This window comes from Mastacembelus armatus, chromosome 4 (assembly GCF_900324485.2).
Source record: "Mastacembelus armatus chromosome 4, fMasArm1.2, whole genome shotgun sequence".
Lineage (NCBI taxonomy): Eukaryota > Metazoa > Chordata > Actinopteri > Synbranchiformes > Mastacembelidae > Mastacembelus > Mastacembelus armatus.
The window spans coordinates 1,051,366-1,075,936 of record NC_046636.1 but is presented as its reverse complement, the minus strand read 5'-3'; the positions used below and the strand labels follow the sequence as shown (position 1 = coordinate 1,075,936).

General features: G+C 45.0%; 4 protein-coding genes across 5 annotated transcripts; 2 read left to right on the top strand and 2 right to left on the bottom strand.

Annotated features, from left to right (window-relative positions):
• Window positions 1-2,222: 2,222 nt before the first annotated feature.
• On the bottom strand, window positions 2,223-4,143 carry LOC113139925 (phospholipase A2 inhibitor and Ly6/PLAUR domain-containing protein-like). The gene is made up of 5 exons (XM_026323556.2): window positions 3,974-4,143; window positions 3,641-3,742; window positions 3,368-3,535; window positions 3,130-3,246; window positions 2,223-2,585 (listed from the first exon to the last, which is right to left on the bottom strand). The coding sequence occupies exons 1-5, from the start codon at window positions 4,020-4,022 to the stop codon at window positions 2,368-2,370; spliced, it is 654 nt and encodes a 217-aa protein (XP_026179341.1). The 5' UTR covers window positions 4,023-4,143; the 3' UTR covers window positions 2,223-2,367.
• A 2,870-nt stretch (window positions 4,144-7,013) lies between these two features.
• Window positions 7,014-9,099, top strand: LOC113140084 (interferon-induced protein with tetratricopeptide repeats 1-like). The gene is made up of 2 exons (XM_026323817.1): window positions 7,014-7,164; window positions 7,778-9,099. Exons 1-2 carry the CDS (start codon window positions 7,160-7,162, stop codon window positions 9,084-9,086), a joined length of 1,314 nt encoding a protein of 437 aa, XP_026179602.1. The 5' UTR covers window positions 7,014-7,159; the 3' UTR covers window positions 9,087-9,099.
• A 495-nt stretch (window positions 9,100-9,594) lies between these two features.
• On the bottom strand, window positions 9,595-13,985 carry prpf38a (pre-mRNA processing factor 38A). The gene is made up of 10 exons (XM_026323431.1): window positions 13,783-13,985; window positions 13,197-13,356; window positions 12,626-12,747; window positions 12,336-12,421; window positions 12,142-12,252; window positions 11,916-12,022; window positions 11,779-11,805; window positions 11,592-11,683; window positions 11,054-11,102; window positions 9,595-10,036 (listed from the first exon to the last, which is right to left on the bottom strand). Exons 1-10 carry the CDS (start codon window positions 13,910-13,912, stop codon window positions 9,991-9,993), a joined length of 930 nt encoding a protein of 309 aa, XP_026179216.1. The 5' UTR covers window positions 13,913-13,985; the 3' UTR covers window positions 9,595-9,990.
• A 486-nt stretch (window positions 13,986-14,471) lies between these two features.
• On the top strand, window positions 14,472-24,324 carry orc1 (origin recognition complex, subunit 1). 2 transcript variants are annotated; one of them, XM_026323837.1, is made up of 17 exons: window positions 14,472-14,727; window positions 15,436-15,563; window positions 16,421-16,593; window positions 17,205-17,634; window positions 18,028-18,286; window positions 19,227-19,289; window positions 19,488-19,595; window positions 20,152-20,386; window positions 20,827-20,933; window positions 21,215-21,316; window positions 21,516-21,687; window positions 22,222-22,329; window positions 22,614-22,763; window positions 22,915-23,034; window positions 23,159-23,328; window positions 23,406-23,493; window positions 23,728-24,324. In XM_026323837.1, exons 1-17 carry the CDS (start codon window positions 14,639-14,641, stop codon window positions 23,920-23,922), a joined length of 2,697 nt encoding a protein of 898 aa, XP_026179622.1. In that variant the 5' UTR covers window positions 14,472-14,638; the 3' UTR covers window positions 23,923-24,324. The 2 variants fall into 2 exon arrangements, with proteins under 2 accessions (XP_026179622.1, XP_026179623.1); XM_026323838.1 differs by lacking the exons at window positions 20,827-20,933; window positions 21,215-21,316; window positions 21,516-21,687.
• Window positions 24,325-24,571: the final 247 nt, after the last annotated feature.

Below are 24,571 nucleotides of genomic sequence, written 5' to 3'. Positions count from 1 at the left end.
GTTCATCAGGCAGACCATGCTGTCATACACAACATCATGTACTCGCCGACAGCACTGCACATCGTTCCATGAGGGCTCAAACTATTTCCTGAAAGTCAACCTGACCCCTATGAGCTAACCTGTTACATGAGAGCCTCATGAGGACCTAACTTGATTCCTGAGGACCTTATCTGTTGTCCGAAGGTCATCTGATTCCCAACAAACTAATCTTACTCCCTAAGGTACCTGACCAGAAGCTGTATTGAATCCTATTGTCTATTTGACTCAAACCAAGTGTAAATCTGAGTTGTTTTCTTTGAACTTATTGTTACCTGTTAATAGACTTCTATTAGTTTTGTTACTTGGTTGCTAATTGTTGTCTATTCATCAACCTCCGTTAGTTTGCTACCTGTATTAACCAAAGCCAGGTTTCAAGTTTGGGTTAATCCATTCACAGGTGTGTTTAAGTTTGGATGAGTTTCATGTTCAAGTTATGTAATGTTGCCAAGTTCACCGTAACCACTTATTGTGTTTTAAAATAAATCATGATAAAGCTCAGCCTCTCAGGTCAAGCTTCTTACCTGAGCTCATATCACAGAAACCCCCTAAATCCTAACACTAACATGTTCCACAGAGACCATGTGTGTAACAGCTTCCATTCTAGGTAGTTTGTTCTTCATGTCATCTCCTACTTTTCAGTGAAATACATGTACTGCCAAGTTATGTCTTCTTTCTGTCAACATTAACAAAGTCAACTTTGACCCTGTAGTCCCATGTTCCTCTCTGTGGAACAAATAAAGCTTTGTCTCATCTTATACCAGTAACAACAGCTGGAACTACCTCAACTAAGATCCACAAGACCTGTGCATCATCCTCCGTGTGTCCGACCACTGGCCCCCAGATGGCGTCAATAAGCACAAGTGGTAAGCCTTTATGGTACATAGTCTGTTCAAATTATTTGTCACTTATTATTTGTTAGTTGTGGCTTATAAAAATCTGGTCTGGGCTCTGACTGGGCCACCCCAAAAGGTGGATTTTCCTTCTGTGGTAGATTTTTTTCAGGGTCATGTGGTGCAGCAGTGTTGGATGTGAAGTGAAGTGACTTGTGGCAGTGAACACACACCTGGAGCCAGTGGGCAGCAGCCAATGCTGCAGCGCCCTGGGAGCAGTTGGGGGTTCGGTGCCTTGCTCAAGGGTCTCACCTCAGTTGTGGTATTGAGGGTGGAGAGAGCGCTGAGATGGTTTATTTCCACAAAATAACGCTAAATTGAAAGTCTTGTTCATTGTTAAAGTACAACACAGCCATTCATGCAGCAGCAATAATGACCCAAAAACATCTTATACAATATGTCCGTGAAGGTTCTCAGTCATCCAGGTGCTCACATTCAAAACCAGGTGTAAAAACAAATCACATGGACGTGGTTTTTAAAGGTGGAAGAAAGTTTCATCTCTCACCCAAGAGACTTTGACAAGTCTGGATTTCTGGCTCTGTCCTAGTTCAGGGGCTGCATCCTTCCACAAAGCCTCTGTGGTCTTCATAGACCGCAAAGACCAAACGTTGGGCCGAGCCTACATGAGTCGGTCTAGACCATAGACATGTAAAATACATGTATTTATTATTAACACATGTATTTTACGTGTCTATGGTCTAGTCCACGGAGGACTTCCTGTTTGCGTCACCAGCTGTTCCCGCCCATACCGTTGAGCCGCGAAGCCCCGTTTCTGTTGCCTAGCAACCTCCACAGCGGCGTTAAAGTACTCGCTAATGATGGAGCCGGACATTTTATTGTTCTTGGTTTATATATTTCGGTATGAGATGTATCTCAGTGTGAGACGGTGCTTTGGGCCATAATTGTACTTAACATCCCTGGACTGCTGTGTGTGAAGAAGACTATTCAGATGAGAGACCACATCAGTCATGTTATCAAAATCAGATGGGACTAACTTACAACACTCTTGGCCAATTACATGACATAACCCCCCTGAGCAGCCAACAGGTAGTCTAAGCCCATCCTGTCCTGTAATTCAGAATTAGCCACCATAGGCATCAGGTGAGTCAATTGAAGCATGACATCTGTGACTAGACTAGTTACATTTTCCAAATCCTGACTCAAGGCATCAATGTTATGTGCATTGGCTACCGAACCATTGGCTACTGAGGGTAATACGTGTGATGGTGAGTCAGGTTTTGTACAAGGCGGATACCTGACTACCAAAAGACAAAAAAAAAAAAGAGAGAGAGACAAAGGGGGGAAATTATTCAATGTGAACCCTGAAAAACCAAGAATACAGTAAGAAACAATCAAATTCATAATCAGTAAGAATAATCAATCACTGAAACTCATGTTTCCATTACACTTCATTGGTCATTTATCTTTAGTTTCTGTTCTAAAAGAAGGTAAATACGAGAAGTCCAAGCAGCAGATGGATGATGACCAGTCTGACAGAGCAGGCAGAGTTACACAAACTGGTCCCACAGCAAACTGGTCGACTGATGATGGTTCCAACGTTTTGCATGAAAGGCAGGGCACCCAGGCCACTAGCAGCAGCACACAGGTTTGAAGATGCACATCCCAAGACTGGAGCAGTGATGGATCCATACGTCACTGTAGATAAAAATCACTGGGTTACTACACAAATTCTTGTTGTCAGTTGAGATCTTTCACTAAACACCCCAAGGACTTTTAGTTTTTGCTGCCCTCCTGTTATTCAAACTGGTGTCCTGAGGTCCAGGACTTGGTGACAACACTGTTTTTGTAGGTTCAAGTGTCACAGTCACATTTATGATAAAAAATAATAATGAAAATCATTGTTTAATGAATAGACAATGACAATAATTGTTCTGTTTATAACCAGGCTGGATAACTACCAATGGTTTGTTTCTGGTCAAGTTGAGACTAATAAACTTTTTGTCTTGTTCTGTAAAATGATCTGTAAATGAATCAGTCACTATAGCTGTCTTAGAAATCCAGTGCAGTAAAATATTCCAATATTTATCTCTGAAATGTAATGGATTAGAAGTAGAATAATGTTTAGTACAAATATGAGTAAAAGGACATCAGATTTACCTTAAAGGTAATATTTCAAATGTTGTGAGGTTATAAAACATATTTGGAGACATGTGTTAAACTTTGTATCATAATAACTCACTGGTTGCTATAAAGCATCTGTCCTGCACTCCTGTACATTGTACTGGGCTGGTGCACTGAGAGGTGGTGGCGTCACAGGTGAGACACTGCAGGGTGTTAGTTGGCTGAGGAATAGGGGCTGGAATGAAAAACAGAATCTTATTTAGCAGGAGAAAACACTTTACTGTCACAAAATAAAATAAAACAGGCCAAAAGATCTTTGCTTATCTTTAACAAGCTACTTATCCATGTGGACTCACTAGGTAGAGTTTCTGAGTTGCAGTTGTCTGAGTTGCAGCACTGAGCAGATAAAATTGCACGGAAACCAGCCAAACTGACTGATAATGTCTGAAAGCCAGTGGCTGGACACAGGGAGGACGATGCACAGGCCTTGTAGGTCTGAGGTACTGCAGCTCCAGCAGCAGTGGCTACAGGGTCAAAGTTGACTTTGTTAATGTTGACAGAAAGAAGACATAACTTGGCAGTACATGTATTTCACTGAAAAGTAGGAGATGACATGAAGAACAAACTACCTTCAAAAGAAGTTGTAATACACATGGTCTCTGTGGAACATGTTAGTGGTGCTGTGGTTGAACATTGTGTATCTGTGCAGGTTTGACACACCAGAGCTCCAGCTGCAACAGGGAGAGAAGAAGTCAGTGAATGATCTTCACATCACAAGTCAAACGTTGAATCAAATGGCAAATAAATCTCTGATTATATTGTAGTTGTGTCTGTTCTTGTTACGTGAAAGATTTGAATTCCTTTCTAAAATTCATTTGTGGTGAAATAAAAAGCTCCATAAAGTTGTAAATCAGCCTGTGTTGTATCTACAGAGAGTGAAGTGTAAGAATAAGCAGAGGTACCTGTGCTGAAGAGCGTCCAGATGAGAGGCAGAGAAAGGATCAGCTTCATCCTGATGAACAGGTAAGTACTGTAGGTGACTTTTCCTGGATGGTGATACTGCTCCTGATCACCACTGCTCCACTTTATATACTGTGCAGGTGAATTTGAACAGATACATGGAGTATAGACTTGTCATGGAAAGGGTGTGCTTCCATTTTCAGAGCGTGACTGTCCAAACTGTCACCTGCATTTATGTTGTTTGGAAAATCATAATGTCAACACAAGTTAGTTTACTTTACCACACCTGTTTATGTTTTCATCTCAGTAATACCCAGCTGTGCAGGGCTGTGCGACAAAACAAACGTATCCAAGTTTAAAACAGGATGATTGATCAATTCCCCGTCTCTCTCTCTCTCTCTCTCTCTCTCTCTCCCTCTCTCTCTCTATAAAAGTGGGTGGGCTGTGTGAAGACAATAGACACTCTCCCTTACTCTCACTGTATTAGGACACTTTCTGCTTGTTGTGTGCGTCTTTTTCTATCCTGCTGTGAAACTGCCAAAGCATCTGTACACAGCATTCAGTGGAGCTGTTCATCAGGCAGACCATGCTGTCATACACAACATCATGTACTCGCCGACAGCACTGCACATCGTTCATGAGGGCTCATGAGGCGCTGAGATGGTTTATTTCCACAAAATAACGCTAAATTGAAAAGTCTTGTTCATTATTAAAGTACAACACAACCATTCATGCAGCAGCAATAATGATCCAAAAACATCTTATACAATATGTCCGTGAAGGTTCTCAGTCATCCAGGTGCTCACATTCAAAACCAGGTGTAAAAACAAATCACATGGACGTGGTTTTTAAAGGTGGAAGAAAGTTTCATCTCTCACCCAAGAGACTTTGACAAGTCTGGATTTCTGGCTCTGTCCTAGTTCAGGGGCTGCATCCTTCTACAAAGCCTCTGTGGTCTTCATAGACCGCAAAGACCAAACGTTGGGCCGAGCCTACATGAGTCGGTCTAGACCATAGACATGTAAAATACATGTATTTATTATTAATACATGTATTTTACGTGTCTATGGTCTAGTCCACGGAGGACTTCCTGTTTGCGTCACCAGCTGTTCCCGTCCATACCGTTGAGCCGCGAAGCCCCGTTTCTGTTGCCTAGCAACCTCCACAGCGGCGTTAAAGTACTCGCTAATGATGGAGCCGGACATTTTATTGTTCTTGGTTTATATATTTCGGTATGAGATGTATCTCAGTGTGAGACGGTGCTTTGGGCCAACGGTGTAAACTTTAGCTAAAGTTAGTTAGCTAGGCTGTATGTTATGATAAACTCAGGGCAGCATGGTGGCTTAGTGGTTAGCACTGTTGCCTCACAGCAAGAAGGTTCCTGGTTTGAAACCCATCAGGGGCCTTCCTGTGTGGAGTCTGCATGTTCTCCCTGTGCTTGTGTGGGTTTTCTCCAGGTCCTCTGGTTTCCTCCCACAGTCCAAAAACATGTATGTCAGGTTGATTGGTGACTCTAAATTGCCCATAGGAGTGAGTGTGAGTGTGTGAGGTTGTTTGTCTCTATGTGGCCCTGTGATGGACTGGGGACCTGTCCAGGGTGGACCCCTGCCTTTCACCCAGAGAGAGCTGGGATAGGCTCCAGCTGATCCCTGGGACCCTGGTTAGGACTAAGGGGGTCTAGATGATGGATGGATGGATGACAGCAAACACACTGGTTCTTATTCCACCTGCTCTCACTCATCAGTGAGAACACAACCCAGACTGAATCAGCTGGGTATATATAGTACTTCTAATCTGAAGTACTTTATGTACCGCTGGGTAGCTGACGTTAACTACTTTATATACTTCTAATCTGAAGTACTTTATATACCGCTGGGTAGCTGACGTTAACTACCTTATATACTTCTAATTTGAAGTACTTTATATACCGCTGGGTAGCTGACGTTAACTACTTTATATACTTCTAATCTGAAGTACTTTATATACCGCTGGGTAGCTGACGTTAACTACTTTATATACTTCTAATCTGAAGTACTTTATATACCGCTGGGTAGCTGACGTTAACTACCTTATATACTTCTAATCTGAAGTACTTTATATACCGCTGGGTAGCTGACGTTAACTACTTTATATACTTCTAATCTGAAGTACTTTATATACCGCTGGGTAGCTGACGTTAACTACTTTATATACTTCTAATCTGAAGTACTTTATATACCGCTGGGTAGCTGACGTTAACTACCTTATATACTTCTAATCTGAAGTACTTTATATACCGCTGGGTAGCTGACGTTAACTACTTTATATACTTCTAATCTGAAGTACTTTATATACCGCTGGGTAGCTGACGTTAACTACTTTATATACTTCTAATTTGAAGTACTTTATATACCGCTGGGTAGCTGACGTTAACTACTTTATATTCTTCTAATTTGAAGTACTTTATATACCGCTGGGTAGCTGACGTTAACTACCTTATATACTTCTAATCTGAAGTACTTTATATACCGCTGGGTAGCTGACGTTAACTACCTTATATACTTCTAATCTGAAGTACTTTACATACCGCTGGGTAGCTGACGTTAACTACCTTATATACTTCTAATTAGAAGTACTTTATATACCGCTGGGTAGCTGACGTTAACTACCTCATATACTTCTAATTTGAAGTACTTTCCATACTGCTGGGTATCTTGGGAATTTCCCCCCAGGGATCAATAAAGTTTGATGATCAGTCTGCATTTTGTTGGATCCATCTGATCCTGAAAAGGAACTAAAGTTATCAGATAAATGTAGAGCAGGAAAAAGTCCAAGGTTTGACTCTGACACGTAGTGAAGTCCAAGGATGAAGTAGTACTACATGGAAATACTCAGGTAAGGTACTAATATATCAGAATTGGACTTATGTACTTGAGTAATGACTTGGGGAAACAGTTTCTCTGGTGAAATGAGCTGAACGGAACCTTCAGGGCAGTAACTGAGTTTGGTTTCGGTCCAGTCAGTTCCGTTTGCTGAGAAACGAAAGTTATGGCGCGTTCACGCTCGGCCAAAGGCTCGTACCGACGTTTTCGCTTCAGGTCGCGTCAGTTCCCAGTTTCCCAGTAAACGCTCCACCTTGACCAGCCTCCAGTTGCTGCTTGAACATCCACCGTTTACAGCTCAGCCACTGAAACAGCATCAGGACAACGATGAGGTGAGAAACTGTATTTACTGAGCAGCTTCAGTTATTATCACTTATCGACATTACTGACGATGTTTTATTGTCGTTTCCTGCTTTTGCTCCACTTTACAGCCATTATTATGATGATTGTTCATATTATTGTTGTTGTCGTTAGCCCATAATATTTGATATGAAGCAGAAACAGTTGTCTCCTTCAACACTTGTTCCCTTGTTTCCTTTTTTTATTCCTGCCCTCATTCCTTATTTCCTAATATTTAGTGATCCTTCCCTTCCTTCATTTTAATTTCTCCTTCCTCCTTTCCTTTTTATAGCCTCATCCCTTCCTTTTTTGTTCCCTTGCTGTCAATTTAATGCTTCCTTCTTCCTCCTTCCTCCCTTCCTCGTCTCCTTCACTTAGCTTCCTCTCTGTTCAGTTCCCTTATTTTTCTTTTTTTCCCACCTCACTCCTTCCTTCCTGGCCTCCTTATTTCCTTGACATCTATTCGATGCTTCCTGCTCCATCCTTTCCTTTCTTCCCCACTTCCTTGACTTGCTCCCTTTTTATTTCCTTCCTGTCTTTTCATTGCTCCTTGTTCCACATAAGCTGAACGGTAATTATCCAAACATGTCCTGTCATGTCGTCTAGTGCTCAGAGTCAGAGTCTGGAGGCCAAACTGAAGGCCCTGCAGTGCCACTTCACCTGGGACTTGGACCCCAGCAGGTCCAAACTTTTCCGTCTCAGGGACAAGCTGGAGGACATCGGCACAGAGGAGGGAAACCGCTGGCTGGGTCACATTTACAACCTGCAGGGGCACATCCACTACCAGCTGGGGCTCATCGATGACTCCCGCAGATTCTTCAGCAAGGCCGCAGAGGCCTTCCGCCAGATAAGGAACACCGGCTCAGATGAGGGTCCCTGGTTGCTGGTGAACTACGGGAACCAGGCTTGGCTGCACCACCATCAGGGAGAAGAAGCAGAGAGTCGGGCTTACCTGTCAAAGGTCGACGCCCTGATGAGTGAATACCCGTCTCCATCCCAGGACGAGCTGCACCCGGAGGTCTACGCTGAAAAGGCCTGGACCCTGATGAAGTTCAGGGCAGACCAAAAGCTGCTGGCTGTGGATTACTTCCAGAGGGCCATCAGGATGCAGCCGGACATGGTGGAGTGGCAGACCAGCCAGGTCCTGTGCTCGGTGAATGCTTTGAAGCACAGCAACAAGGAACTGGATGCTGACATGTTTGAGAAAATGAGAATCGCCAAGGACCAAGATCCAGAGAACCTGTACCTGGCTGTTCAGTACCTCGGCCAACTTGCTAAGAGAGGGGAAGAAATTGAAGATGATGCACGTGAGTTAGCCAGAAAGGTTCTGAGAAATCCTGCCAGCAGTGACAGCGGGATAAAAGCATTACTAAGGCTGTACAGGCACCATGACACTATTGATGAGGCCATTGATTTGGCTGAGGAGGCTCTGGAAAAACACCCAGATGAGCGTTTTCTGAAGAGGTGTGCTGCTCTCTGCTACAAGTGGAAGATCATTTTCTTCAGCGACAGTGACCCAAAGCAAAGCATGATAGACAGAGCAATCAGCCTCCACAAGGACCTGATCTCTCTCTACCCTCACTCTTCACTTGTGAAGAAAATAGACCTTGCAAATATATACGCAAAGTCCAAAAACGGCCTGGTCAAAGCTGAGCAGATCTACCAGGAGCTGCTGGAACGTGACCTGGAACCCTCAGACAGACAGATGCTTTACAACAGCTACGCTAAATACTTAAACTTCGATCGACAGGACCGCCACAAGTCCGTCAAATATCACATGAAGGCGGCAGCGATGCCAATACAATCCTTCTTTCGAGACAACAGCATCAAAACCCTGGAGAAGATTCAAGAGAGAGGCAAGAACCGAATGTGCAGAGAAATAAGGGAGTTTCTGGCCAACCTGGAAGAGCCGTAGTATTTAACAGCCTCACGACCCAGAGAAAAATATGGGGATTCCCTCAGTTTAAACCCTGTTCACCCTTTGCTTTGACTGTATGCATGCTAGGAAAACTGATTAGAAGTATTGTGCCTGTTGATGTTTGTCACATTTTGTGACCAATTGATGCAGAAAACCAGGAAATTACAGACGATGTCATGTCTTTTTCTTGCACCTGTACATTTGCTTTGCTGTAGGTTTGGTGTAGTGGAAAATAAAACTGGTAATGATTCTATATATAACCTGAATATTAGAGGGAACTGGTCTGAGCTGGACACAGAGTTAATAAACACACAGTGAAATCTTTCCTTGTGTTTCTCGTTTTTCCACGAAACCTCCGTACTGGGCAGTTTCTTGCAGAACGACACAGAGAACCACTCAAAGACACCTTCATTATTGTTTAGTTATTGTTGTCTTGCAGGAGAACCAAAGGTGAGTTCTGGGTCCTCGTCTTCCTCAGGAATCAAATTTCCACAATGACACAAAAAATGATTCAGGTCTTTATTTCTTCAACAAATCTCAGGTCAGAATGTGGAACTTTTACAAAAACTGTTTACAAGAAGCACCTTTTCTATATTTACACAAGTTTCTAATAGTGAGTCTGTGTACTCTGGGAATATTATCAACCTTTGTCTTCCTGGGGGTGTGAAACAGAAGGAGGCTTAAAGGCCTCAGTCAGGTGGAGCCAGGGCTCAGAAACCAAACACACTGAGAGCTGAGGGTTTGCACTGCAGCCGCTTACACACAGGCCTGTGGTCCAACATGTAAAACTGAAATTACTTAACATTTAAAAATAAAAACCTCAAATTTCATTTTAAGAATCATCAGAGTCGAGATTTCTGACAGTTCACAGGTAAAAAAAAGAAAAAAAAAGAAGAAGAGTTCACTCGTTTCCTCTTCGACTCTTCTTGTGGCTCTTCTTCGAACTCCTGTGAGAGAAAACAAATGAACATCTCATTCCTGGTAATAAATGACACAACTCAACAACAGCTGAGGAAGATCACGTGAGACGACTGAAAGCTGCCAAAGTGACCTGGACATCCTACTGATCTGATCTGATCTGTTTTCAGGCTGAACAATGATTCTTACTGGACCAGACGTTGTTAAGGAATTCAGAAAAGAACTGATGGGAACACCTGTGAAAACTCCACCTGCAGCTGAACATCATGTGGAAGCTGAAGTTAAGGAGTTCTGGTGAGACTGTGCCCATATATCCAAAGCTGCAGGGTTTGATACTGAATTTGTACCTTAATTGCTTTTTTTTTTTTTTTTGAGAAGACAGATCCTGATTTGAATCAAAGTTTCCTGTTAAAGTGAATTTCACACTGAGTTACTGTTCAGCTGCTTCTGCTGAGACAAAATTAGAAAGTTTGACAGTTTCGGTTTCAATAATAAAGGGGGGTGCAGAAAAATGTTTATATTCAGCTGGGACGGTGGAGCAGTGGTTTGCGCTGTCTCCTTCCAGCAGCAGGTCAGGATTAGGGTCTGAACCCAGGTGGACCCGGGGCCTTTCTGTGTGGAGTCTGCATGTTGTCCCTGTGTCTGTGTGGGTTTTCTCCTCCCACAGTCCAAACACATGCAGGTCAGGATTAGGGTCTGAACCCAGGTGGACCCGGGGCCTTTCTGTGTGGAGTCTGCATGTTGTCCCTGTGTCTGTGTGGGTTTTCTCCTCCCACAGTCCAAACACATGAAGGTTGGTGACTCTAAATTGTGAGTGTGTGTGTCAGCCCTGTGATTGGCTGCTGATCTGACCAGGGGGCACCTGCCTCTTACCCACTGCATGCTGGGATTGGCTCCAGGCCCCCCACCCTGGCTGTAGATGATGGATGGACAGAACAGTTTTTTTCCTTAAAAGTTAAGGTGTGTGCTGAAACTCTATCAGCCCCCGTTTGAAAAGGACGCCTGTCTATTCTGTCAGAATGAAGTGTGTGAATGTGAACACTCACCGCTCCGGGGACTTGGAGTGGCTGCGATGTCTGTGGCTTCTGTGGTGACCTGGTTCACAACAATGAGAAGAACTTCAGAAAAAGTCCCAAACGGTTTTTTCTCCTAAATCATTATTAGACAGATGTTTATGTGAACAGAAAACGGTGTTTGAATCTGATCACATCACAAAAAGCAAGTGAGGACAGAAACACAGAAATCAGTTTGGTTTGTTTATCTTTCTGTAATTACCTGTGATCCATATGAGTTATTATGACCTTTGACCTACGTGGATGTTTACCTCATGATAAATCTTCTATATGATGTCTATTAGTTTGTTGATCCTTGTTAACGTGCTATCTTTTAACGCTTCAGACTTTTTTGCTCATCAGGCTGGTTCTGCAACTTGTATTCCAATAGTCCAGTGCAGCCACAAGATGGCACTGTTCACTACATGAAAAACATTTACATTTAGACTAAAGTGACATGTAAGTCCAACCACAGGCAGCAGTGGTTTCTGAGCCGACCAGCAGGGATCTGAGCTGGTCTCGTGGTCTTTACCTGGGGATTTGGAGCGGTGGCGTCTGTCTCTGGACCGGCTGCGGTGTCGGCGCGGGCTCTTGCTGCGATGCCGGTCTCTCCGAGGTGAGGGGCTGGGTACAAGACAACACAACACATTCAAAATAACCTGAACGAACTACAAGCAATTCCAGCTTTTAGCTGATATTACAAAGAAAAGCAGACGCACCTTCGCCTCTTTGGAGATCTGCTCCTCCTGGAAGGAAAAACCACACGATGGATTTGATTTAGCAGTGAAAGACACTTGATACAACACTTTACATTAATGGTTCTCTTGGTATGTTGAAGGATAATTAGAAGACAAACCGTCGGGGTGAACGGCTGCGTCTGTAACGAGGTGACGGAGAGCGGCGAGGTCTGTCGTTGTCACGGTAACCACGTCTGTGGGGTTCAGGGCTCTGGAGTCGCTCCGGCTGCAGGTAAAACAAACAAAAAGACATTTTAAAGTCCATTTACTGGGACCACAAGCTGACACATACATCTCCACACTCACTTTTTTATAGCTGCCAAACAAGGAAAAGAACCTTCATACCTTCTCTTCTTCCTCGTCTTCTTCTTCACTGCTCTCAACTTCGTCCAGGTCTTCCTCCAGAGCACTGATCCGTGGGTCCAACATCTCGGCCTCCTCCAGGACCTGTCTCTTCTGTAACACACACACAGAAACAGCTGTGAGCAGTGTGTGCAGGTGAAACCGGCCGTGTGAACGCAAACACGACAGAAAGGTACCTGAAGGCGAGGCAGAATGATGTCACACATCCTCTCTGCGTGAAGAAGGTCGTCGATGAACTCGTCCACATGCATTATCTCGAACTCTGGAACGGAACAAAAAACAGAAGAAAACAAGGGACCTTTTATGTAACTGTCAGGGGCTAGAGATATACTGGTAAATACAGTTACACAAAAGTAACTGATTCTGCATTAAATAAACCTGGAGTGCTGTTTAAGTCCTGATGCAACAGGGACGTCACTCTGACAGTTCAACTCAGAAACATCAGGTTTTTAACGAAGCGACTCACCTCCGTTTCTGTTCTGACTCTTGATCTTCCTGTAGTCGTTGTACAGAGGCTCCAGGTATTTGTAGCAATCCACCGCTGTCCCAGTTAATCTCATGTACATGGCTCCCAGTAAACGGACGTATCTAATAAAACACAGAGAAGTGATGAGAAAAATCCACAGCACCTGGTTCAGCAGGTCCATGATGAGCAGCTGGTTAGAATTTCAGTCTTCACATCTTTACTCTATAGAGGAGAAAATATTTTTGTTTTAATGGGTTCAAAACGTCTGTGAGGACCATAAATGTCTTCAGGAATATACAAATCTTCACTGCATGTGAAACACAGACGGGATGCAGACAACAATGACTTGATCCAACAAACAATTACATTTATGTTTCCAGAGCTTCACACTAACCAGTTGATTTATCTGTGGAATTTTAAACCTATTTAGGTTTGAATGTTTTCCATGCCTGTGTGTTTGGGGGGTGAGGTCCAGGTATTCCACCTGCAGTCACTCATTGTTTTCAATCTGAAGACCAGTGTGTTGGCACTTTGTGAATGTAATACTGCTGTTGAAAACATGGGAACTCACTTGAAGTCCTCGTTTTTAATGAACTCCACAATAATGTCTTTCTCTGGTTGTATCTGCAGCATCTTCAGCGTGAGGCAGAGGAAGGGAGTGGGCTTGATGTTTCCGCCATAAACTCCTCCAACGTACTTCAACTCCATGGCTTTGTCAACAACCAGCTCGGCTGTGAATCACAACACAACACTACACTTCAGAGAGCAACGGGAAAAGGTCAAACTAATCTGAGGCCACAGAGCTGGAGGCCCAAAGCTGAACATTTGGAGGCTGGGACAGCTGGTGGAATAAAACAAGCAGCTTGTGAGATTTTTATCTGTGGATGTTTTAGAAACATTGACTCATTAATAAAATCACCAGCTGATCACGTTAACTACACATTATATTTATCATTTATACGTATGTAAGTCAACAATGCAGAAGAACTACAGAGTCTTGATCAGACTCACATACTCGATAATATTTTGGGAAATTTGCTCAACAAGGTTTCAGACTAATTAAAGGAGAAATAAAAATAAATACAATAAAAAATAAATATAAATCATCGGCTAACATTAGCAGACAGGAAGCTAACGCTGGCTAACATGCTACTAACCGGTGAGGCCGAAACATTCCTCCTTCCAGTATTTGGACTCGTAGATCCGAGTCCGGATGATTTTCTCCACCAGATACTGCGGGTTGGTTCCGTGTATGCTGTTCGCATCTTTCACGGTTCTGTTCGCCATCGGAATAAAAAAAAATGTTATTACTTTCCTAGCATGGACACAGCAGAGCCTGTGACCCGTCAGCGGAAGTAGAAAAAACACTTCCGGCGCAAACAATTTTCGCGATAATTCACACAGTTAAGGATCAAAGATTCAAATAATCGTTTGTCATATGCACAGTAAGGATTTTAAATCATGTTTCCCTGTACAATTAAATTATTTCATTGCTGTCCACAGTGAATGTCAACTAAAAGTACTAAAAGTACAAGGTAACTAGATAAATACTAAAACTACTAAATACTAATACTACTAAATACTAATACTACTACTACAGCACAGAGGGAGACAGTCTAAGAGGAATAATACAGGAGGCAGGCCATGAATGGAGTTTAAATCATTATTGAGTACAAGTCAAGAAACAGGATTAGGAGACCACATATCTTTATTTGTATTTTATTTCGACTAACTGGGAATAAAAAGTATTTCCAGAGCCATGGCCTTAACACTCCGCCCCACTAGGTGGCGCCATGCGCCTTCCTGCTGGTTTGCAAGCCAATAGACTGAAACAAGAAGAAGAAGAAGAAGCTTTTCGCGCGAAATGCTGTGGGTGGTCGGTGCTTGTGTCGGTAGAGTTTCATCTGTTTTCGACATTTAATCCGGATTAAAACAGAGAAGTATTAGAAGACAGACGTTATTCCCGAGCGCAGGTGTCGTGTCCGTGTTTGTCACCGACGTTTGTGAAGCAGGATGAAATATTTCACCAGAGTCCGGCGCGTGTACAGGTGGCGCGGGGAACCTGTGAGCTTCAACAGGAAGTTAAAAACCTACGACTACAGGTGAGCACCGGGGGTTTGGGTAGTTCTCAGGTATGGTCAGGTGTTTCCTCAAGATCAGGCCACTTTCCTTCGTTTGTGTGACTCTTCCTGTTACTGCAGCGGCTCTTCTGTTGTTATTCTACAGTATTTTACTTTATTTACCTTCCTTTAAATAATAATCCGATTGTTCTGTAGGGGAATATGTTTTTATGACTCATGGGCAGTGATGGGACAGAAGCTTTGCTGATATTCATTAAAGATATTTGGTTAAAGAGCAGCAGCTGGAACAATGACTCTGTCAAACTCATCACATAGAAAGAAAATGGCTGTTTCCATCATTTTAACATCTTTCAGTTTTGTGTTTTGGCAGTAAAGTTTATTTAGTTCATCACATTTTACTGCATTGATTCTCCTCTTCATAGATCATATTTGTAGAATAATGTTGGGAACGTGTGTTTTAGAACAACTAGAAACTCAAGAAAAGCACATTTCAACATCAGAAACTTTATGAACTTTTTCTGTCATAGTTTATATATAACACACACCCAGTTCAGCCCTAACACACGAATAATAGACGTAAATAAGACACAACAAGCAGCAGATCTTCAGCTGCTCCTGAAAAACATCTGCAGGGTCCAGAGAAATCTGTTTTACTGTGAAGTTCCAGCCTTTGTTTCCGTAACTGGACTCATGTCGGTGCGGTGGGTCGTTCTTCATCTCGTCCCTCAGCTCCTTGGTCATCGGCGTGGACGGTCTCCCCAGGACCACCCTCATCATCACCGGCCAGCACATCCTCATAGAGGGGGAGGATGAAGACAGCCCCTACGTGGCCAAGGTCCTCAGGCTGTTTGGTGACGGTGAGTCGGACCGGAGGTTAATGTCACTGTTTAGATTTCAGGTGGAGTCATGTTGAGATGTCACATGATCATGTTGTTTTCTAAAAATTATTGATTGATTATTGATCAAGTTTGTCACAGACACCGTAACTGAAAACGCAAATAGGTTCTAATTTACTTGATAATTTTAAAATCATTACATCTATTTTTATATGTTCAGCAGTACTGTGACCTCTCAAAGCTCCTTACGAACTATTGATTTATTGTTTTATTGAGGTGCATCTTTATTTTTTTATTATTGTAGCATCGTAGGGACAATGTGACATTGTTAAAACTCAAAAATGTCCAGTTTTTATCATGTTTTAGATTCTGGGACCATCAAGTATTTATATAATGTATGTGTATAACAGATATAGTGCAAACTGGACATGTTGACTGACTTGAGACTTCAGCTGAGTCTTTTCCTTGTGGCTTAGTCCCGTCCACATAAGGTGCAAGGACAGAGGAGCCAGGAAACATATGTTATTAGATAGGGGACATCCTCTCCTCCAGTCTTTAAGGTCCAGGGTCCAGTCACCAGCTGAATTCTGGTAAAGGGGTTTGTCAATCTCAATCAGACTTCAGGAAAGGATTCTCTGGTTTATCTTCCTCCAGGCAGCCTCCTCGCTCCTCTGTCCTCAGCAGAGAGAAGAGTTTTGCATGGTCCTTCATCTTGGTCGGCTAGAATGACTTCTAGGTTGAACAAGGAGCGTTAAAATAAGAGAATTTAGATTCAGCCTTTGTTTTAAGTGCCTGAGATGTGCCTGGAGACCTGCTCCGGCAGGCTCAGTACTCGGATTGGATCGTGTTGGGGCCTGAAGACCCTGTGTGTGTTTCAGAGAGCGGGAAGCAGAAGAAGGCGGCGGTTCAGTGGTTTGTTCGTGTGTCTGAGGTGCCTCCAAACAAATTGAAGCTGCTGGGCAGAGAGCCTCACCCACAGGAGATCTTCTACTATCAGGGTCGCAGCTGTGACGACGAGGTCGACGTCGAGTCCATCCTCAGACCTGTGCAGGTGAGGAGGGCGAGGAGCGGGCGGGACTAACCTATGAGCTGTTTTTGAGGCAGCGGCTGTAGGGCTTTAGCTCACAAAGATCAAACTCAAACTGGCAGATACATTTAGTTTAATCTGCCACTTAGTGATAAAATGTAAAAATCTATACAACAGATAAAAATGAAACAGCTGCTGTTCTGGTTTGAACTGACATTATGACAGGAAGTCGATTATCAGTGAGCTGAGCTGGACGACATGAGGAGACAGGCCATTAACAAACACACTGCTGTGATCTCTGTTTCTTAGGCGTCTTAGTGATAACGCCTGCTTAATAAGGTTTATAGACACCTCATATGACCGTGATGTTATGTCCGAGTTTATGTCACTATGGCTGTGATGAATAGACCCACAGAGATTGTAGTTTACAGATTTAAAATCAGCTCCAACACAAGGTCTCATTTGATGTGGATTGAGGTTCTGGGTGGGATAGCGAGGCATCGAGACACCACACTGTTAGACTTGCTTCACAAGTTAGAGATATAGATATAGAGATAGACTACTATTGGAAATGAATGTTATTTAGAAATTGTTTAATCATTTGAGTGAAATCACCCTTAAACTTTGACCCTCAGGTGAAGCACCTGGAGGGCGCAGCTCCTTTCCCTGACCCTGACGACACAGACACTCTGTACGTGAAGCTGGCCTGGGACTTGAAGTGTTTTAAACTGATGGACCCTGAACTGGTTCCAGCCTCCTCCCCTCCTTCCCATCCCAAACCCTCCCTGCCCCCCTCCCCTCCCCACTCGCCACCCGCTGCTGCGCCGGCACCTCGAGGCCCCTCTTGCCGCGCCCTGCCCACTCCGGACCCTGCCGTCATGCATCGGGCGGCCTCAGGGGAATCGAGGTACGGCAGAGCCACCATGAGCGCGGGGAAGGCTGGTGCCATGGAGGCCGAGTCCCTGCACTCGGCCACCAAACTTTCGGCCTCAAAGTGTCTGAGCGCCAAGAGGAGGAACGCCTCGGCCAGGACACCCGGAGTCCGTAAGAAACTGGAGCTGAGCAGTGAGTGTTTTAACCAGTGGGGCCCTCACTGCTGATACTGCAGTAATGGGTCTGTCAGAAATACAAATACTGAGGGATCGATATCACTTACAGCAAAATCCAGTCTTAAGTTTGTGGGTGAAAATTTTAATGTAACTGTTTCTGACTAAATGACTCCAGACTCAAATGTGGGGGGAAAAAGCAACTTTTGAAATTAGAAACAAATACTTTTCAGAGGTCATCAATCAAATCTGCTCGTTTTATAGAATTCATTTTACCTACAGTTAGTTAAATACATTATTCCTCCACTATTTGTCCCAAGTTCTCCAGTTTCAGTGAACTTTGAGCTGTTGCTCCCAGAAATATTTATTTTTCCCTGATGTATTTCTGATGTTTCTGAGGTTTTTGTTTCAGGTCCGGAGAAGATGACCCCAGAGGACATCCTGGGTCAGCTGCTGGATGAGGAGAGGGACGTGATGTTGGCCCAGAGGCTGTCCTCCTCCCCCCCTCAAACGCTGCTCCACACCCACAGCCTCAGTCCGCTCTGGAAGGCCCACAGAGCCCCCACCGCTCAGGACGCCATCCCCCTGAAACGGTCCACCATCGTCCTCGACAAACTTCCCGTCTCTGTCATGGACAGTCCTCCATCATGTGCCAGAGACGACTCCACCAGGTCAGAGTCCACCTAAAAACACCACACACTCAGGCCCACTCGGGCCCAGTCAGTGGGCTTGAAGATATTTCTGTTGGTTTCCATGATCAGCCAGGATTGATTTGAAAGTGGCTTAAAGCTGAAACCAACTGGAGTAAAGTGGCTTTAAACTAGTTTAAACTTGGAATAAACTTGTTTAAATTTGATTTAAAATTATTTTACCCCAACCAACTTGTTTATAAAATATTTTTAACCAGAGATCCACTGGTTTTAATAAATTTTTAAACTGGTGTAAATGGGCTTCACACTGGTTTAAACTGGGTACAAAGGGGTTTACATGGGTTTAAAAATGCTATGAAAAATGAGATAAACCTGGTTAACACTGAATTAAAAAACATTTGTGTTTAAAACTGGTTAAAAACCAGAGGCGAGCTGTATAAAACACACACACACACACAGGTGCCTCTGCCAGTCCTCAGCAGGGTGAGGAGACCGAGTTGCCCACCAGCTCGGTTAAAACCCCGAAGAGAAGAAAGTCTACCCCTCGGAGAAACTGTGCCAGCAGAGAGCAGAAGTGAGTCGACTTGAACGTTTCCTGGCGTCAGGCTGAGCTTGTGCTGCCGCTCGGTCCTGATTGTTCTTTACTCGAGCAACAGGTGGAATTATTTTAAATTTCATCTGAGTAAAAGGGAAAAATCAGGACCGAGCATTAAAACCTGCAGTGTAAACGTCACAGCACCAGTGCAGGGGTGGGTGGGCTCTCAGCTGCCCAGAGGCTGCTGGGAGTTTGAGTTCTGGAGCACAAGAAGGTGTCGTGTTGGAAACCATTCGCACATGTGTTTACATGGTGATTTGTTTCTGTGGTCATGTGGGTGGTGTTTCGCTGAATGAACCTTTGACAGATGTGGTCTGTGCTCGTGAGCAGTGATATGACCTGAAAAATCTCACTCTGTGTCTGCAGAGCGCCCACTCCCTCCCGAAAGAGAGAGATGAAACCCCAGAGGGAGCCTGCTCTCGGGGTGCTGTGAGTACGACATCATCACTTTCCCGGCACATGGGCGATGAAAACACACCTCTGCTCTTTTAGGAAAATCATATTTGCACATAGCTTAGTTGCTACTTTCATGTGCAGTGGAGGGTCAAACACACCTGTTGTCACATGTTCAGATAAAAAAATAATACACACAGCCTGATGTCATACGTTTGCGCTTGGTTTCGACAGGGCTGAGGTGGATGATGAGAGCTCCCCGGCTCTGCCAGCCGCCTTCACACCTCGGACCTCTAAGAGGAAGTCGGCCCAGCTGGTGTCCTCTCGCATCAGGAAGCAGCTGTGAGTGCTGGGACGGGTTCTATCAGGACTGGGCTTTTCTAAAGGCCTAGTTATCGTTTATCTGCTGGGATCTGTTGCATCTCCTCCTCACACTTTATTGGTGCTTTAAACAGTATTGTGCACTGTCTGTGATTAGTTTATCCTCTAAACTATCAGCACAAACTAATCACTCCGAGTCAAACTACTTAGTGGAAATAACATTTGCTGTTTTCAGCTTCTAGAGTTTCAGGATTTGTGGCTTTTCTGTTTTACATCATTAGAAACCGTCTTTATTTGGGTTTTAACTGTTGCTCCAACAAAACAAGGAATTAGAAAATGGCAGATTGTGATTTTCACTGTTTTCTGCCATATGCTAATTATTTAAATAGCCACAAAAGGTCGTCCCACATTAATCAGCCACTGTGGAATCAGCATTTCCAGTTTGACTTCCCATTAGCGTGCAGGCTGACCTGATGGACGTTAATACTCAGACACGTTGTTTAACACAGGTTAGTTATCAAAAGTTGATTTAATTACCAGTGTCCAATCCTCAGAGCTTCACCCTCTGTCTGTTCAGGAATCTTCTGGACAACCAGCAGGACCTGAACTCGGACGGAGAGGATGAGGATGAGTTTGTCCCATCGAGGAAGGAGCTGCAGATCAGCAGCAGTGAGGAGGAGGAGGATGCAGGGCTGGACAGTGATGATGAAGTAGTGGTGAAGAGGGGCAGACCTGCTGCGACTCATACGCCTCGTTCGAAGCAGAAAAGCCGCTCGTCAGCCAGGACGCCACGGAAAACTCCGAGCAAGAAGGTGAGAGTTCAGACTGACTCTGGTGCTAGAACTGATGCTGCGACTGCTGTTGTCTGTGCACGTCTCCAGTGCAGCCAGGAGGGGGAGCTGTTGTTTTTAACTTTGCCACCTGAGGTCTGATTGGGGAAAAAGGCAGAAATGGTAAACTGCTGCAGGGAACAACAGTCTGTGTATTTACAGTAGTGTGGTGTATTCAGTAGATGGAATGAAAGTGAATTCTGATTCATGCATAAATTTGACCTTTTCTCACTGACGTGCTGTGTATGACATGTTGAACATGAGTGTTTGTGCAGCTGTTGTCATGTGTGCATGTTGAAATGTGCTGTTTGTGGCTTCATATCTTAATTTACAGTTTGACTTGTGGTTTTATTGTGTGAAGAATACCCAGCACTGTTTCTGCCCACCCTGTTGTAATTCTGGACTGGTTCCTGTTCAAACAGGTCACCTCCAGCACGCCACGGACCCCCCGTCATGCCACTCCCAGCATCCCCAGCCGGTCGCTGCCAGCCCGACAGCCAGGCAATGTCCTGGAGGAGGCCAGAATCAGGTGAGTCGGGGGGGATCAACAGTTACCTGACATTTACAGGCAGGTTTATGTGAGAGCCAGGCCCTTATGTCTGATTTCTTCATGTTTACCTGGAGTCTTTATAAATTCAGTATAATCTGCAAAAATGGCTCTAAAGCTGCAGACGTGATGCTGCAGCTGCCTGAGGATTTCTTAGTTCACCTGATTCCTTTGGTTTAAGATGAAAGGAACATCACACTCAGTCAAATAGATCATCTACACAATTTAACTGTGCGCTGAAGTGTGTGTGTCTATCTGACCAGGCTCCACGTGTCCTCGGTGCCAGAGTCTCTGCCCTGCAGGGAGCAGGAGTTTCAGGACATCTACAGCTTCGTGGAGAGTAAGATCATCGACGGCACAGGAGGGTGAGGTCAAAGTTTCAGGCTGGTCCACATCCCAGAACTTACTGTCCTGCTGTTTCCCATCAGATCTGCTGTTTGTGTGTTTGCTCCTTCTCGTCCACATCTGTGATCGATCCCTGGTCAGGGGGGGTTCTCTTTAGACAGAACAGATTTCAGTCCTGACCTCAGCCACTGAGCTGTTCTGCATGTCGCTGTGTTCCAGGTGTATGTATATCTCAGGTGTGCCGGGCACAGGGAAGACGGCCACAGTCCACGAGGTGATGCGCTGCCTGCAGCACGCCGCCGACGTGGACGAGATCCCTCCTTTCACCTTCATTGAGATCAACGGGATGAAGATGACGGATCCTCATCAGGCCTACGTCCAGATCCTGCAGGTGAGACGTTATGGAAGTTTGAACCTTTTCTACCTGAACCTCACAGAGCTGAGCGGCGTCAGAAATGTCAGTGTCTTCAAGCTGCATTAATGTTCTGCAGCTCACAGGACCAGGGGTCTTAACTCAAAGGGCATTTCTCCACCTCTCTAATCTAAACCCGTATGCATCTTGTTGATTATGTTCATTATTGATTAATGAGCTGGTTATTTTCTTAATTAATAAATATTTTCACTGAAGATTCTCAGTTGTATTATTGTTCATTTGGTTTGTTAGAATCTCAGACTTCTCTCACTGTTTTCTGACGTTTGATAGACAAAGCGATCAATCAGGAAACTGCAGGGTAGATTAATCAATAATGACAATAACAAACCTCCAATCGGCTCCAGCTTTGGTGAAAAGGCGCTTCCACCTGCTTCCAGTCTTCGTGCTAAGCTGGGCCAAATGCATCCATGTCACAGTTTGTTGAAGGGCAGGAACAAACAGTCGCTGAGTGAAAACGCTGCTGTGCTCTGACCGAGCTGTTCGTCTCTGCAGAAGCTGACGGGTCACAAGGCGACGGCCGACCACGCGGCCTCGCTGCTGGAGAAGAGGTTCAGTAACCCGGCGCCCAGGAAGGAGAGCACCGTGCTGCTGGTGGACGAAGTAAGAACCTCACTTGGTCCATCTTGGTCATTTCTTTTGGTTTGTTCCTGAGACACTTAGCAGGAGTTTCAGTGCAGGTTTGAGCTTTTCTCAGGTAAAATGTGTTTTGAACAGGTGTAATTTATTTTTTATGTTATGTCTTAGTTTCTAACATCTTTGGGACCATGTTGGAAACAAGTGATTTTCATATTAACAAGTCTTGTGTTTGCACCGTGAACACAACGATGAAGTGTTTCTCGTCACAGCAGACTGACCCTCTGGACTTTGTGTTTTGGTGCCTGCAGCTGGACCTGCTGTGGACGAGGAAGCAGAACGTCATGTACAACCTGTTCGACTGGCCGACCCGGCGCCACGCCCGCCTGGTGGTGCTGACCATCGCCAACACCATGGACCTGCCCGAGAGGATCATGATCAACAGGGTGGCCAGCAGGCTGGTGAGGGAGAAAATATTCAGTTTACTGTCATAAAACAGCAAATCTCAACTCTGACGTGTCTCTGATCAGGACTCGGAGTTCACGGTGAACCAGGAACTGTATTTTTGAGTGGAGGGGACTGTAGATGACCCCGGTGTGTGCGTGTTCGCAGGGATTGACCCGGATGTCGTTCCAGCCGTACAGCTTCAAGCAGCTGCAGCAGATCATCATGTCGAGGCTGAACAAGGTGAAGGCGTTCGAGGAGGACGCTCTGCAGCTGGTGTCCAGGAAGGTAGGCGAGCCGCTCACCTGAGCGTGCTCTCAGCTCACCTGAGCGTGCTCTCAGCTCACCTGAGCGTGCTCTCAGCTCTGTTCGCTCTCCGTTCACACGTTTCAGCGTCGTTCTCCTCTGGCAGGTGGCGGCGCTGTCGGGAGACGCTCGCCGATGCCTGGACATCTGTCGTAGGGCGACAGAGATCTGCGAGCACTCTGCCGCCGAGCGCTCCGCCACAGGATTGGTGGGAATGAGTCACGTAATGGAGGCACTGAATGAGATGTTTTCCTCCTCCTACATCACGGCCGTCAAGTGAGATTCTCCCTTTGTTCACGTTAATGGTGCGCTGGCGGCCGCGGGCAGATGAAGTGACAGGTGTGTGTTTTCAGGTGTGCGTCTGTGCACGAGCAGCTCTTCCTCAGGGCCGTCATCGCGGAGTTTCGACGGCTCGGGTTGGAGGAGGCCACTTTCCAACAGGTGAAGCTCAAACTAGAGTCCACATAGCTAAAAGTGCAGATTGAAAACTTTAGGTCGAGAACTCCTGTGACGAGCTGGAGAACTGAGCTGGACTTTATTATTAAACCTTATTAAAGTTTTCAATGTTGGAGAAACTGACTGAAACTGTCTAAATGTTCATGACCTGTGGTCCGATGTGGGGGATTTGCAGTTTGGTCCAGAACCTGACCCTGGTCCTGTACTCTGGTCTCGCAGGTGTTCGTGCAGCACCAGGCTTTGTGTCGGGTGGAGGGTCTGCAGCCCATCGGCGTGTCGGAGGGCCTGGCCGTGTGTCAGCGCCTGGGAGCCTGCAGGCTGCTGCTGCTGGAGCCGAGCCGGCTGGGAGTCCTGCAGCGCGTCCGCCTCAACGTCAGCCAGGACGACGTGCTCTACGCCCTGAAGGCCGATTGAGGGGGGCCCCACAGACCTGTTTATCTAAACCACGAGTGTGGGACCACAGCGGGGTTTTGAATTATGATGGAGGGGAGAGTTGGTGGTTCAGGGTCTGATCAGGTCCAGGCTGAGTCGTCATACAAACGGAGCTACTTCCTTCAGTACTGAGACAGAAATCACTCGCGTCTTGTTTTATCACAGCCTGAATCAGAGGCAAAGATCTGCAGGACTCAACACATGTTACTGCAAAATTAGACTTTGTCTGGTTTTTGGTCTTTTCAGATGGGAGAGATTGAGCTGTCCCCGACTCTTGTTTCAAATGTGAGGTTTGTGTGGTTTCTGCTCTAACAATGTTGATGTTATATAGTGCGTCTAATTTTTATGTTTCAGTATACAATAAAAGTCCAGCTTTAATATAAACTTAGTTCTTTCTTGCACTGAAGTAAAAAATCCAAGCGTTGCATGAGGAAAGAACAGCATTTTTGTTTGGAAAAGATCAGGGACCAGCTGCTCTGGGTGTTAGTTGCTGCTGTGGTTCAGGGTTTCAGGTGATCAGGGTGTCTCTGTCACTGCTGCTCGTACAGAATCAAAAAACCACAGCCCTGCAGGTAAGACATCAGTCACAGTCTCTGTCAAGTGCTGATTTTTTCCATTTGCACATCGAACT

Coding starts and splice junctions, on each gene's coding strand:
- LOC113139925 (XM_026323556.2), bottom strand. CDS start 4,022: ATGAAGCTGATCCTTTCTCTGCCTCTCATCTGGACGCTCTTCAGCACA. Junction 3,743..3,973: donor CTGGACGCTCTTCAGCACAG/GTACCTCTGCTT, acceptor TCCCTGTTGCAG/CTGGAGCTCTGGTGTGTCAA. Junction 3,247..3,367: donor CAACTCAGAAACTCTACCTA/GTGAGTCCACAT, acceptor TTTTCATTCCAG/CCCCTATTCCTCAGCCAACT.
- prpf38a (XM_026323431.1), bottom strand. CDS start 13,912: ATGGCGAACAGAACCGTGAAAGATGCGAACAGCATACACGGAACCAAC. Junction 11,806..11,915: donor CGCAGCCGTTCACCCCGACG/GTTTGTCTTCTA, acceptor TTTTCCTTCCAG/GAGGAGCAGATCTCCAAAGA. Junction 11,684..11,778: donor AGATCTCCAAAGAGGCGAAG/GTGCGTCTGCTT, acceptor TCTTGTACCCAG/CCCCTCACCTCGGAGAGACC.
- orc1 (XM_026323837.1), top strand. CDS start 14,639: ATGAAATATTTCACCAGAGTCCGGCGCGTGTACAGGTGGCGCGGGGAA. Junction 19,290..19,487: donor GAGCCTGCTCTCGGGGTGCT/GTGAGTACGACA, acceptor TGGTTTCGACAG/GGCTGAGGTGGATGATGAGA. Junction 23,035..23,158: donor TGCAGCTGGTGTCCAGGAAG/GTAGGCGAGCCG, acceptor CTCCTCTGGCAG/GTGGCGGCGCTGTCGGGAGA.